This window comes from Ptychodera flava, chromosome 12 (assembly GCF_041260155.1).
Source record: "Ptychodera flava strain L36383 chromosome 12, AS_Pfla_20210202, whole genome shotgun sequence".
Taxonomy (NCBI): Eukaryota; Metazoa; Hemichordata; class Enteropneusta; family Ptychoderidae; genus Ptychodera; species Ptychodera flava.
The window spans coordinates 1,695,518-1,710,744 of record NC_091939.1 but is presented as its reverse complement, the minus strand read 5'-3'; the positions used below and the strand labels follow the sequence as shown (position 1 = coordinate 1,710,744).

The 15,227-nt window shown below is 36.8% G+C and overlaps 1 protein-coding gene across 1 annotated transcript; it reads left to right on the top strand.

Moving 5' to 3' along the window:
• The first annotated feature begins 8,771 nt into the window (after positions 1 to 8,771).
• LOC139144675 (tetratricopeptide repeat protein 22-like) lies at positions 8,772 to 14,931 on the top strand. Its single transcript, XM_070715400.1, has 2 exons — positions 8,772 to 8,858; positions 11,971 to 14,931. The coding sequence occupies exon 2, from the start codon at positions 11,975 to 11,977 to the stop codon at positions 13,676 to 13,678; it is 1,704 nt and encodes a 567-aa protein (XP_070571501.1). The 5' UTR covers positions 8,772 to 8,858; positions 11,971 to 11,974; the 3' UTR covers positions 13,679 to 14,931.
• Positions 14,932 to 15,227: the final 296 nt, after the last annotated feature.

Genomic DNA, 15,227 nt, shown 5'->3' with positions numbered 1-15,227 from the left:
GTCAGATAGGTAGTGGTCACTAACTAAGGCTCAATGTCACCGATGCCATCAGTGATCATTTGTCGAAGAGAGATATTGTATTTATCTACCAGCTTGCGATACCTGCCAAAAAGCGTTTGAATGTAGAGACAAGTCTTGCTCTGGTGTAACCTTGATTTAATAGTTTGTAAGAGAGATGGCCATGTCTCTCTACAAAATCACCATATGAACTGCATGCTCTAGCATATCGAATAAGCTGGGAAATGTATACTCCATAAGCTGGTGAGAGTGGAATATTACTGATGAGGTGTATAAAAATTGACGATACTAAAGTTGAAATCATCTCTCTTGTCATATAGCCTAGTAGAAAGGTGACCATTAGAGTCAAATTCAAGTAAAATGTCCAGATATGAAGCAGAAAAGGCCGTTTCTAAAGTTTCTTTAATCTCCAATTCTGAAGGATAAATCATAGCGAGATATTTACTGAATTCAGAGTTATTCATAGAAATAACATCGTCTATGTATCTATATGTTAGATTGAAAGTTCGAGCTACAGAGACCTTTTCTGTTTAATTAAGTTCTGGATAAATTCTGCCTCATATGAGAACAGAAACAAGTCTGCAAGCAAGGGAGCCTAGTTAGTGCCCATAGGAATTCCTATACACTGTTGGAAAATGTGTCCTCCAAATTCTACAAATATGTTGTCGATGAGGAAATCAAGCATACTGATAATGTCTTTCTCGGTATAAAACACTTTAGCGTTAGTAGTATTTTTAACAAAATATGTAGAATTATACCCTAATACTACATATTTGTAACGGCGTGAACCGTTTTTGTAGAAAAATGCTTGGTTGATGATGGTTTTCAAGCGTTCTTTCAATTTATTATGTGGTATTGTGGTATACAATGTGGAAAAATAGAAAGTTTTAATAGATGTTATTTTTGAAACTGATCTTGATTTCAAATTTTCCAAGAGTTCCTTCGAATTTTTTAATATCCACATTTGATTTATACCACTCCGAGAAAAGACAACATCACAGTATGCTTGAAGTCCCCGTTTAACAGTACAAAGAACAGAAGTCAGTATCTTCGATAACTCTGTTGTTGAACATTTTGAAGATCCTGCGATAAACCTAGCTTTGTAAGGTGTTTTGTGGAGCTTTGGTATCCAGTATAAGCTAGGCAACTTATTATGGTCATCCTTTATTGTAACATTAAAATTATCCATGAATGACTTATGGTTTGCCAAAATTTCAGATTTGCTGAACATTGATTGTCTGTAAGTGGAGTTGGTGGAGGTCTTAGTTACACCAAGTTCGTCTATAAGACATTCAAAATAATACTTCTTACAGACAAATACAATGTTATTGGCAGCTTTATCAGCAGGAACGACAACATATTTGTCATGGATATCATTCAAACACTTAACAGCATCAGGATCTTTAAATACAGAATAGGGTCTTCTGCAAACATGTGATCTTAGTCGACCAATACGGCCACGAACTATTTCCTCACAGATTTGACCCATTCTGACAGTGTGTCCAACTCTACATCCTCCCTTTTAGCCCATTTCCTGGCATATTCTTCAACAGAGTCCATAACGATCTTAAAATTATGGTTCCAGTTGATCCTGCGAGGTTCTCTGAACTTGGGTCCACAAGATAATATCTTACGAACTTTATCATTCAGACAGATCGTGACAGCTGACAAACGTTAAACATAGTACACGCTCTGACAAGTTTTGATTTATGATATTCCTTCAGGTGCCAGCATATACGTCTGTCAACAAAAATCAATCAACCCTTCAACCTTCCAACTTATCCACATTTGTAAACTGTTTTCAAACTAATGCCAGGTCAAAGGTCATTGATGTCTTCTCCAACATTTGGCAAACAAATTCAAAAGTCAAAAGGGTTGTTTCCCCCAGGTTCATTTTATTAAAAGGTCCAAAAGAAATACTTTGAACGGTGTCAAAAAATGAAATCAATAAATTAGTGTACACATTAAAAAGGAAACAATTTCAATGATGTTTTGATTTTGATGGTTTACAGCAATCGTATTGTAGTTACAGACTTATGAACTGTAGGGATCTTTTTACCTGCTCTCCAAATTAAAATAACAGTAACTTAATTTTAGTGCACAGAGTAGATATTGTGCAGCTTGTTTACTAACTTTAAGAACTCCTCCGCTGTTAAAAGTTCTTAGCATTCCTTTTCGCAAGTCGTTTTCTACAGGTTTGCATCATTAAATGGCCTACGACATGCCAATACAACCAAACGTAAAATCACTCTTTGGGTCTTGAAGTCAGCTTACGTCACTGCCTTGCTTTGCGTATCGCCCCCTTTGTCAAGATAAAAGGCAAGTAAAAGTTACGGGTGCGCTTGTACCCTAACCCAACTCGTTCGACGTTTTTCGGCTTTTCGAAGTTCAGCCGACGACTTATCTTAATCACAGTCCCTCTATCCGGGACTGTGCCTATGAGCTTTGAAGCTAATTCCCCTCGAAATCACTTTCTGAATTCTGGTCAACACTGTCCTCGCTGGAAGCAACTTGACAAGTCCCTGCAGCTGGTTCGCCGGTGTGGCTTCCTTGCAAGTATGAACTGGGCGTCAGTGAGCACTGTTTATATAGCTGACTTTGTTTGTGGTCTTATTTATGCAAGGACCGCTAAATACACTTTCGTGTCAATAGCGTGGTACAAATGACGTCAATTGTACCTGCTGTGGTCAATATGCAAATACCGCTGCCCGGCTCGGGTGCGAAAAGGCCCCCTGATTACCAACAATTCAATAGACATTGGTAAGCTGTGTAACTTTGTAAAGTTTAACTTTGGAGGAAAGATCTGTCAAAACACCATCGCCGTTGTGGAAAATCTGGCCTGTGTCAATAATTCATTCCTATTTACAGACATAGAGAGACAGCCATTCATAGTTGACATTAAATTTCTTTATTTGTTACTTCCTGCCAAGTATTGTACATAAACTACTTGGCAGTTCAGCTCTTGCGGTTACATAGAATCCCCTTCGCAAACCAGCAATGTGCTTGAATCGTCCATATATTCTTCCATCTTCTACCATTCCTTTATCTATCCTACTTGCTTTGATATCATATTTATCAGTTCGAACATCTTGATCAGAGTTAAGAACGACATTATGTTTGTCTGCTTAATTTTAACTTCTGATCATCATCTTTAATTGATTAGAAGTTTCCGTTTTCACAGTTACAGGATCAAGAAAGAACGACTATCTATGGTTAAATCAGTGAATGATCTGACCAAGTCTCGGAAAATTAGAGTCATGAGCATCAAATCTGATGAATTCAGGAGAGCTAAAGAAAAACAATGATCGTAATACTTCAAAAGTTCTTTACCTACCTACACACACACACACACACACCACAGCCACACACACACACAGATAGATAGATAGATAGATAGATAGATAGATAGATAGATAGATAGATAGATAGATAGATAGATAGATAGATAGATAATTACTACTACCACGGAATTTATTCTTCAAAACATAATTGCACCCATCGTGAAATTGAGAAACACATGTGAGTAAAGTATGGTCTACCTCAATTCATTAAACGATAATAATGAGTTTTTTCCGTAGTTTTCTTACATTTACACCAGGAAATTAATCCTCTATAGTTTACCTCAAAAATGTTAAAATGGTCAATGATATTTAAAATTAATAAATTGCTGACATTTGTTTTTCATTTACATAAAAGCAACATTGTGCATATATGAATCGATGTTTGAAGGCCGTAAATTACTTGAAGCTTTGATTATAACAGGAAAATGAATGTTAATTTTTCCTAAAGCATGTTTAACATATAAAAACTTCACTTTCATGCACTGATACACAAGCGTATACACACATACCATATGCTAACACTAGTTGACATGCATGGACAGATACACTATCATGTCTCTATTAAAACAATACCACATCACTCATTGCAAAACATCTAATCACAATAGAACAAATCATTCGTTTCATATTATTCCTACTGACATGCTGAGATAGAAATGGCAGCTCTTTTGTATCTAATAAGTCTCACCCATAATGCATGGTCACAACACAAGCGACAATATCTAAAATCCTCTTGAGATATGACTTTATAGTTTTAAGTTTATGATGACGATTTGGTCAAAACTTATCTTAAGCATTCTCACCTGCAAACTGTGTCATTTTAATTGCGCAGATAGAGTCATGTTGTTCCCCGACACTAATAATTATTTCAAACAATAGGTGCGTCCTTTTTAATGTTAAATTTTGATGTCACATTTTAGAAATTTGGACAAGATGGCAAATGATAATGATAATAATTCCACAGCACAAGATTGATGAGGTCTCCATAGAGTGCATGTTGAAAGGGCGATGTCGACACAATAGAAGAACTCGACATATATAATGAATAATTCATTGTAAATTTTGTGTTTGCCTTACTTTGGTAGCGTCACAATTTTTCGGAAATATGCGTACATCGATATGATAAAGTACAGCTCTACAATGATCGTGTGATTGTTTTTTCTCACCCATATTATCAGCGCCGCGCCGGAAGCCGATTCAGCTGTTGTCAGTGCATCTAAAAAAATTACCCCGTGCTTAAACACTCGCCCTCGAGCATTCGGCCAGTGGCTCCAGTGGCGACGTTGGTGTTTTCCTGAGAAACTGTAGACATAGTCTGCCTCCTCGATGTGTTGCAGTAGTCGCTTGTCACTCTTTTTTCTGGGTCCATCTTTCGATCTGACCAAACAATGTTTATTTTGCTGACATTTTTTGGTGATTTCTTCTATTTTTACTAGGCTGAGTCAGTCAGCTGAGACCCTGGGGGAGGGCGGGCAGAGACCTTCGTGACCACTTGCCTGTGGGAACAGGGGAACACGATGTTGAAATTTCGCAATCCGTCACCATGCACAAAATACGCATGCGTACATTTCGAATGGTAGAAATGACGTTTGAAATTCTTGGCTTTACTCTCGAAAACAGTACGTACCAAAACAGCAATTTATTGGGTAATTTAATAAATTTACTGAAATTAAAGTCATCCCCGTGTTCCTGTTAATGGTCGAATCTGCAGATGAAATTGTTACAGATTTTTCTATGAAGTTAAGCCTAAATCGTTGAAAAATGAAGGTCAATTCTGATCCATATTGCAACTTTAAACTCATCGTCGGCAGATTCTGCTTTCCTACAGACTATGATTACTGTTGATATGGAAAAAGTGACAAAACACAAAACACAGTCCCTTCAAGTATATCTGTATGTTAAATGTGTATCAATAAAACACCCCTCATTCAAAGTAATAAGCCGATTTTTCTGAATTTGTGGCGATATCATATATGATGTTCCATCATAACATTTTCGTGTTCGGATAGTTTACAGACTGACATTATGCCAGACTGGACTTATGTATGTAGGGTAAAACCTGTGCATCATTCGGACTAATTACAGTGGGTTATTCTAAGTCAGGTTATATCATTAACTACCGTGAGTACGTCAATGGGAAAATGCCCTTTGTAGGTCATTGATCTAAGCATTTCGTACCAGGACACATAGTCAACGGTTGATGTTTAGTTTTGTGCGGAGTTAATATATCCTAGCAGACGTTCTCCTTTCATTTTGTTGGAGTGTCAACATACTCTTCCATATGAAGTGCACATGGCATGATTTGATGGATGCTAAAGGAAAATTTTCGAAGATAGCACGTTAAAAACAGTGTGAGTTGGCTCTCAGGCAATCGTTCTTTGTCTGTTTGGGATTAACAAGGACACAAAATTTTCGTTTTGGACCAAATAGGCTTACATTATGCCAAATGGCACTTACGTTTGCAGGGTAAAACCCGTCTTTTATTTGAAAGCATTTGAGTGGATTCATTCCTATGTTTTTGATAATATCAGTAATTACCATCTAGCATATCACTGACTAAAATAGCCGTTTTGTAGCCGATCGCAGTACTCCGTACCAGGACACACAGTCAGCAGTCGATGTCTGCACATCGTACTGCGTAAACATGTACATGGGACAAAGTCCTTCTTTCGTTTTGTCAAAAAGGTCAAAGCACCGAGCCTTATTCTCTCTAACATTACTATATGTGGAAATTGTCTTCGTGTGTCGTTGTCAGTTGGAGGTCACATGGCGTTTGCTATCATTCTCTGCCATGTTTTACTTCATGTGAAAACAAAATGAAACAAAAAACGATCTGTGTAAATTCACCCAAGAAAAGAATGTTTACCTGTAACGAAGTCAAAATTATATGTTATTAACATTGAATGTCCATTTCTCACACTCAAATTATGTGAAAAACACAATGAAGTTCAAGCAAATGCATACATCTGATAAGGACGTTAAGAGTACGAGGTATGGATGGCACCCCTCAAACTACCGTGCACAATCAAATGAATGCTACAGTTACTCTGAACTAAATACAAATGCCTGAAGAAAATTAACAGATAAGCGGCTTCAAGAGATGTGTTGGATGCACTGTGATTGTCGATCATTTCTCCTGCATTGAACATTATCGTCTGTCAACTAAGTACCACTAATTATAGTTATCACTAGAACTAGAATTATAATATTATATTTTGCATATATATGATGACTTACCTTCACAATATAGCATTGAGAGACATTCAGCTAAAATATGGCTACGTTGTAGGTTTATAATTGTTGGCACTGTATTGGAATGGATCACTTCAAATTGGTTGTAAATTCCTGATCAGCTAATTTGGAAGACCAAACAGTAAACTCCGGGAGTAACTTTTAAATACTTAAGTGTCGAATACGATGCTATAAAAATATGGACAAATTTGCCTGTCGAACGCGTATCAAGAAAATTATGGTTTTCAAATCTCCATAAAGCCAAAGTTGCAGATTTACATAAATTCAAGATATGAGCTGACATTGATGCTGATGCATCGAGTGCAACACCAAAACAACGAACCATAGAGGATGAATAAATACTACCTTTCCCAACCTGCTTATCATAGCATGTGGTTGACCCCGATCAGTAAATTTCGACTTGTGATCTAATCACCTCATTCAGTGTCCACATGTTTGAAGACAATCACTCTTAGATTTCGTCAAATCCCTGTTCTCAATTTTTGCTATTACTAGTATAGGAGAGACATGGAAGGACGTAATGTACAGTTGGGAGTAGCCAGCATAAAACCCTGCGTTTTAATGATGTCTTCAAGGGTGCAGTTTAATTAAGCACAGGTCCAATGTCAGATCTCCAAGGAACATCAGATTCAAGCAACCTGCTGCCGATACTACCGACTATTTTTTTGACCGTGATCCCTCCACACGCTGTAGACTTCATGAAGCAGTCGCGCTTGTACACTCACTATCACACATCGTACACAAAGTTCATATATTTGATAAAGAAATATAGAGAAACGGTTATTGGTCTTTCGCGTATATTCCGGGAAGGAATTCCGCGATATTGACAGAGCTGCAAAACTGTTATGTGACTTCATAAGATTGTCGACAGGTCAAGTACTCATTAGTTATAATAAGTTGTGTACTATTGCCTATATATGTAGATCTCTATTACTCACAGCAGAAATGAGTTGAAACGAACGAACAAAAATTATGATTGGAAGACAAAATTGTAATGTCATTGCTGACTTTGAAACGTCGGGTAGCACATTGCATATGTAAACGTTTATCCGTATACGTTCTTCATTTCCACTACTGAAGACAACCTTCACTTGTATAATAATCCCTCTTGATTTCTAGAAACAAAAAAACAAACAAAATAAAAACAAAAAAAAACAGACCACCGTCTCGAAATAACTTACAAGGCAATCAAACGTTGATATTATAATTTAACACTTGAGAGGATAAGACCATGACTTATTACTTGGATATATGAATACAGACTGTTTCGAAATTTGCAGTAACAGGATTCTTCGTGGAGGAGCGATTTGCTGCCACATAACGCCAGAAGAATGTAAAGTCAATGGTTCACGAATCAAGTTCAACATAGTCAAAGGAATAGTTTTAGCTCCACCAACACATGCTATCAACATGACGGCAGACCGTGACTATTGACAATGTCGATGAACACCGGTTGTAATTTTCAACTTTGGTTTAAGCTTCTATTCAGAATGATTGTTAATATAAATGAACCGGCACCGATTATATGCACTCATGGCATAAACTACTTTACATCTAAGTTCACAAAGACTGTGAAAATGATGTTTTTCATAGGCATTTTCCACTTGCATTTTCGTTATTGTGACACGGTTGAAGCTATACAGAAATATATTGACGTAAAGATAAAGCAATGGAATTCACTCCACAACGTTCATTTAGATTTGTAGAAGAATTAGAATAATTTGCGTTCCGAAAACATTTATGGTCGCTGTATCTATGAACTGATAGACAGCCACATCTTCAAACCTTGACATATCAACCACAGTATCCGTGGTGCATTCAAGACAAGCCCATTAGGCATATGACGGTGAAAATTTCTATCACCCTGGTTTAATTTTTTCAAAGTTATGTTATCTAATTGTTCAGCGAAGTAAATTCCATAAACGACCAGCCACCTCACTAAATTGGTGCAGCTGTTCTACAGAAACGCGAATATTAATAGTTTACGGATAAAGTTGGTTAAACAAGCATTGTATTCTGACCAATAGAGTATGTCAATGCAAATACATAGCTTTACTTCTATTTTTAGAAACTGACTGACTCATCCAGAATGAATGATGTCATATCAGTTAACTGGAATATTTACGGTCAATATAAAAGACCAATATTTTAAAGATAGTCATACATACGCCCGGTAACATCATAGAGCGGAGGAAATATTTTGCATTTTGCTGTCGACAGAAGTACATGTACTTAATCACAAACCAGGTAGGTCTTGATTTAGGAGTGTCACCATATCAGTCAAGAATGTTGTTCCTACATAGATTTTGAACAGACTGATATCATGGGCTGTAAAGGTTTCCCTCGATATTGTAAGGAAAGTAAATGTTTACGTTACAGTCTTGGGCTGTCGAATTCAGATAGACTTCTGAACTAAGTTCCTTTCGTCGGGTTTAGTTGTTGGGCGCTGAAGTTTCCTGATTGTTAACACAATCCAATACTTCAAAATAGCAGAAGTACAGATACCATTAGGCGATTGCGGGTTGATGCAAAAGCAAATATCAACATTTCCAGCAACAAGTGAAATTTTGGGGCGAAAATGAAATTGCTTGAATGTTGAGTCGGATGATACCCAAATTTAGTCACTAGCTAGCTCGTCACCTGTGTGTTATACTCGACTCAAAGAGTTTCGACTTTAAGTCTTTGTCTACATATGCAAAACAATACTCAACCATTTAAATAAAAAAAAACATTCGTTGATTGAATATTAACAGACGAAATGCCCGACAATCGTGATTCTAGGTAGTTGGACCAACCCCTTGTCTGAAAAAAACAAACAAAACACAACTGATGTTTATCCGCCGCAAAACAATGTACATTGAATTAGGTAAAACAGAATACAAAATTATGCAATGAAATAGGTACTTTAAATCAAGAGGTAAAAGGTATATTCGTGCACATGCATCTTTTGAAAGGACAGTACTTTTTTGCAGGCTTTCAGAGAGTAAAATCAAACATTATGAATGTTTTCATGTGTTATCTGGTTGTCACGTTTTATCTGACTTCATCTTCATGATCGAAAAAGCTTCAATATAATAATCTCTAACAATATTTTTCCGCAAATTTAAGACACGCCTACACACCCAGTTATTTTGCATTCTGACGAAGCAAACATAGTTAGAGTTTGAACATTAACATTTCTATTTTGAGGGCCAGCATTCTTAATGTTAGCAACATACGTCTGTGTTACACGCAGACGAGCAATTTCTTATCCCGCGTAATCCCATTTAGAAACATTCTAGAAGCGTTAACGAAACATTTTGTCCACATACTTATAAAAAGAATTCCGAAAAAGTCAACCCTTGTACAACCTTCCACTATTTTTCTGTGCAGTAAACTTTACCACACTGACCGCTGTCTTAAGATAACCAAAGCTTAATGAAAAACGTAGGCTACATAGGAGGCATATTCTTTGTCTAAGCCTTCACCTTCGTCTGCATGCTTATCTCAATCATCATGACCCCTTGCTATGAGTAAGGATATGTAGGTCATTTACCCCACACTCATCATGACCTGAGTTCAATTAGTCTAGAACATTCTCAGGTCACTGCCCTTAATGACCTCACAACCTTGAATTCAATTAGTCATGTTTGGAATGTTCTGGAAAGTTGATTAGTTGTGTAAGAGAGATAATTTTAGAACAGTAATTAGCATGTCAATAAAAGTTCTAGATTGTTCTTATATGCCTTATAAAAGGGACGTGCTCAGCTTCCAGTCAGACTTTTGGGATCGTGTCTCTTGTGTGTTACTAAACTCCAGCAGTAGTCATTCTCAAGACTTTTCAAGACCTTCACTGCCAACGCTGGATTTATACTGTGGACTTTGTGCAGCTTCAAGCCTGCAAGGACTGTTCATTCATCCAACTGACTGTTACAACTCTGAGACTGGAGCTTTGCCGTCCCAGCTGAGATAAGTAGTCTGTACACTTTTAAAGCTTGTACTCTATCCCTGACTTAGCAATTAGTTTATTTTCGTAATAAATTTTGTTTAAACGTTAACTGCTGAGTTCACCCTTTTGTTCGTTTCTCTGCACGTAACAGTAAGGATAAACAATTGGATATTGTACACAATCGTCTTATCAAGACACTCGAAAAGGTACTGGTCGTTATTCAAGGCTATCTATTGACATACAATGCCACAATGATATCCCTGTGGTTATTCCATAGCACTCATTTATTACCATGAAAATTACAAAAATAATCTGATTATAGGTAAGGATAATATCATATAGGGCTCAGCCCTTGGTGTCGCGCCAGGGGTTAATATTAGAAATGTTAGTAGTATGATCCATGATGAAATAGAATGAACTGTTACTTGCTATAAACGTTTGTACGACAACTATGCCCAGTTATAACCCGCCGATGAAACAGTTCAAGTACAAGATGTCAGACCCTGCAGGTATAGATTTTCTGTTTAATGTGTAAAAATGTTGAACAAAAATTGGCAATTTTTACCATGATAACAACCTATTGTGTTTAACAAGGGACGTGCTGTGCTGCACTGCCCAACTTCAACTTGCAAGCTGAAAACTATAGCGTTCCGTCTAAATACTGGCAATTTTGCATCTAGTTATTGACACAGGGGCGCTTTTCTAAAATTCAATCCCACCATTCTTTGCGTATGCCCTCGTTCATGTGCACGACAGTTTTCTCTCTTTTTCTATTTTTTTAGGCGTGATAGTAACGATATTTTGTATTAGTGACAAGGTGGTTAATAATACTTACTGGCTGATAAGAAATATATTTTATTAATGGCATTTTATAAAATAATACTTTACACGTTTCCTATTTGTTTATTTACGAGCACTCAACAAAAACATGGCGGCGCCCATGTAAGTCGGGTACACTACCGGTTACTCGCATAGTATATTATGAATCTGCGCATTAGTAGTCAGTCAGCCGCTGGCGCATTTACCAATCAATTAAAATGTGCCACAATATCTTAATCTACTTTGTTTTTGATTTATTGAATAACATTAACTCAAGAGGAAAACAAATTTAACATTCTATTTCAAAAAGTCTCTTGTAAATAACTTTGTCGACGAAAATTCCCAGTGTATGATGTAATAACAATAATACATAGTCCAACTGTGAAAGTTTCATATAAAATATGCCTTGAAAAGGGAGGTAGCATCATTTGAAAGATGATAATGTGGAGAGGATCATTTTGACACTACTCCGTAAACACTGTTAATGTGATTCTGAAATGCACACGGTATCATTTACATCACGACATGATAATAAATCATGTCCGAACGACATCAACTTCTTTGAAGTAATAATAGCATATTGACAAAGTTTAATCCAAATTTTACTTGTAGCATCATGGCGTCCCAACTTAGGAAACTTCCATCGTCTCCTGATGATTGTGGACATTTTCGTCTGCCTTTGCTACTCCTCAGCGAAAACATTGACAAACGATCCGTGAATGCTCGTTATGACAGTCTTACCAAACAACTTGAGAATGAAACTGGATATTTCTGCCATGGCTTGTCGAACATGCTGGGCTTGCTGGAATTCCAAAAAGGAGAAACGGTGAAGGCATGCCAAACATTCAAAGAAATCTTAGAGAAAGATCCTACCAACTTGAATGCTCTGTCTAACTTGACAACTGTCTATGAACGCATGAACAGAAAGCGAAAAGCCAAAGATTACAGGGATAAACTCACTGAAGTATTTAAAGATAAGGGAAGAATATTTCGAGAAGAGAGACAAGCTGCACTTCTTAGATGCATTGCTGAACAAGCATTTTCCCTGGCTTTCGACTGTTACGATGAGAAGACAAAAATGCCACCAAACTATGAGGAAGCAATTTCTATGTATGAAAATGTTTTAAGAGAGACTGAAAATTTGGCAGCACTAGACGGTGAGAGGTATAAATGGAAAATGTGTATATTGATCTGTCGATACAACAGACTGGCAAAACAGGAGAAGTCCCGGTACAAAAGTGTGGGGGAAGAAAAAAAAGCCACTGACGAAGTGATCGCTATGTTACAGATTCTGAAAGATATCCTGGATAACTGTGGTGATGGATTTTACCGATCTCAATGCTGGTGCTACATCGGTATGTTGTTGATTAAGGAGAGACATTTGATGGATGCAAGATCACAACCTGAAAATTATAAAAAACTGCGACAACTTCATCTTGTCGACTATTATGAGCGACCCACTCTTTGCTTTGAAGATGCTGATAGATGTTATGAAGGCGGCTGGAAGGAACTGGTCAAGTTTGCCAAATTTCTTATCAAAGATAAGCAATATGAGAATGCATTACAGGTGATTGAGAAATCACTTTCAAAGAACCCTGCTAATTCTAACTGGCACGCTTATGAACAGAGGGCAATCATCTACACGAAAATGTATGATGAACAATTCCAACGCCTAGCGAAGCAAGGTGAAGCACCTGACAAGACACTGCTTACGAAAGCAGAGGAAGATTTTGATTTGTGTTTAGAGGTAATGGATTACAACCCTATGATTTTGTTAGAGATGGTCAGAGTACAAATCCGTCTGTGTCAAGATCAAAAGCGACCACGGTTTGATTATAAAGTGGAGGATATGGATGCCTTGGAGAAGGCATTCGAAATTTTGACAAAAGTTGCTAATACAGGAGACTTGGACGACTTTGGTCATGCACAGTATATGATGTTACATGGTGAGTGTTTAATGTACGCCAAGGAATATTCCGATGCAGCTGCCAAGTATGAAGAAGCTTTAAAACATTCGCACAGAAGCTACTCCGGCAATTTCTCAGCTTTGCTGCGAGCCTTATTTCACCGCCTCCAGCAGCATGAACCGATCAATATGGAAAGTACAGATGACTTGGCAGCCATTGTAAACAAAATTATGGATTACAACACCTTGTACGATAAACAGCATGCACACAAAGTAATCAACGAGTTATCCCTAACGTTCCGTGAAGAATTCCGCGAAGTGGACAAATATGCATCAAGGACCACTGGTATGAACCTTCACCAGATTATCGACAGGTCGAGTACTCATGACGAGCGACTCTTAAATAGAAAATAAAGAGTGGTGTAACACGGTATGATAATGAAGAGAAATCAATAGCTAGTTTCGATACGTTCATTAAAACGTAAAGCCAAGCAAAGAAGAAAATGCAATTAGGGATACGTATTCCACGGCAGCTATAATGGTAAAAGAGTGACGACAACACTGTTTCAAGTGATTGACTTAATATATGATGTACGAAATATTGCAGTAATTCAGTGTAGTGAAAAGACAAATGTTAATATCTGGGAATTTAGTAATAGAGGTAAACCAACTCCTATCATTGTAAAAGTTAGCTGTCAATCATCAAAAAAGATTTGTTTACTATAATAGGGAACAATCGAATAAAACTAAGCTAATCCACAATGTTACTTTTAAATATATCTGTATTGTTAGTGAAACAGTTGCAGTATATTCTAGTCTTTATAACTATACTGAGTTCATCTCAGTGGTCACAAAATGTCTCCAAATGAATAAATCTTTGATATAAGTTTTATGTACATAACTAATGTCTAAGTATCAATGACGATGGAGTAAATGTTTACCTACATTCCAAACACTACATTGATTTACAGTTAATAGTTGGTCGACTCGTATAAACAAATACAACTTTGCACTAGTCTATTTTTTCTTTACAATTACAGACTTATTTTGAATTTTTGTATTTATTCAATAACATGTATTTTGTCAAGCTTTTCAATTCAAACAGTAGAACATGTTATGACGGACAAAGCGAAATCGTAAAGAATAAAAAGCTCAAGCAATAAAATGTTGATGGCAATAAATGTCTGAGCAGCGGATATAATAGAAAACAGCAAAGACAGTAGATACATATTTGAAGAATGTCATTTTGTGGAATCAATGAAAATCGACGAGGTTAAAACTTAGATGTCAAATTTCTGTCTGGGCTCCAGTACTTGAATAATTCCAGTTTTAATATCATGCCACATTGATGTTATATTTGGACCTTTTATAATTCCGTGACTTTTAAACGGAGTTCTGTACATCTCGACTTCACTTTTTGAACATGGTATATTTCTTAGTCTGTGCTTGCCACGAGATGATTATTTTATTATCATTCAGGAGTTTGATAGCTGACGATGTGAATGAATATTACTAATATGAATGATGAAGCGTAGTTGAAGTTGACAAATTCTGGCGTCAAGTGATTTTGTTCAGCATTGCTATCATTACTTAGGCAGCATGATCCATTTCTATGAGTTGTCTTGTTTGTTCCTATTCACTTGATTTCGAATAAAGTTATGCTTTTACACCTGTTTGTCATGCAGAGTTATTCTCAATCAGGGGGCCCGACTACTTAAGTGCGGACTATTTTTCGGGACATTACCAAGTAACTTTATCATGCAGACAGATCGTGACAGCTGACAAACGTTAAACATAGTACATGACTCTGACAAGTTTTGATATATGATATTACTTCAGGTGCCAGCATTTGCATTTGCATCATTAATAACAATCAATTTAGCTGGGCCGATAAACAATTCGACTTATCAACATTACTGTTTTATAATGAACGCCAGGTCAAAGGTCATTGATGTCTTCTCCA

What these genes read in the sequence shown, in the direction of transcription:
- LOC139144675 (XM_070715400.1), top strand. Translation starts at nt 11,975, where the DNA reads ATGGCGTCCCAACTTAGGAAACTTCCATCGTCTCCTGATGATTGTGGA.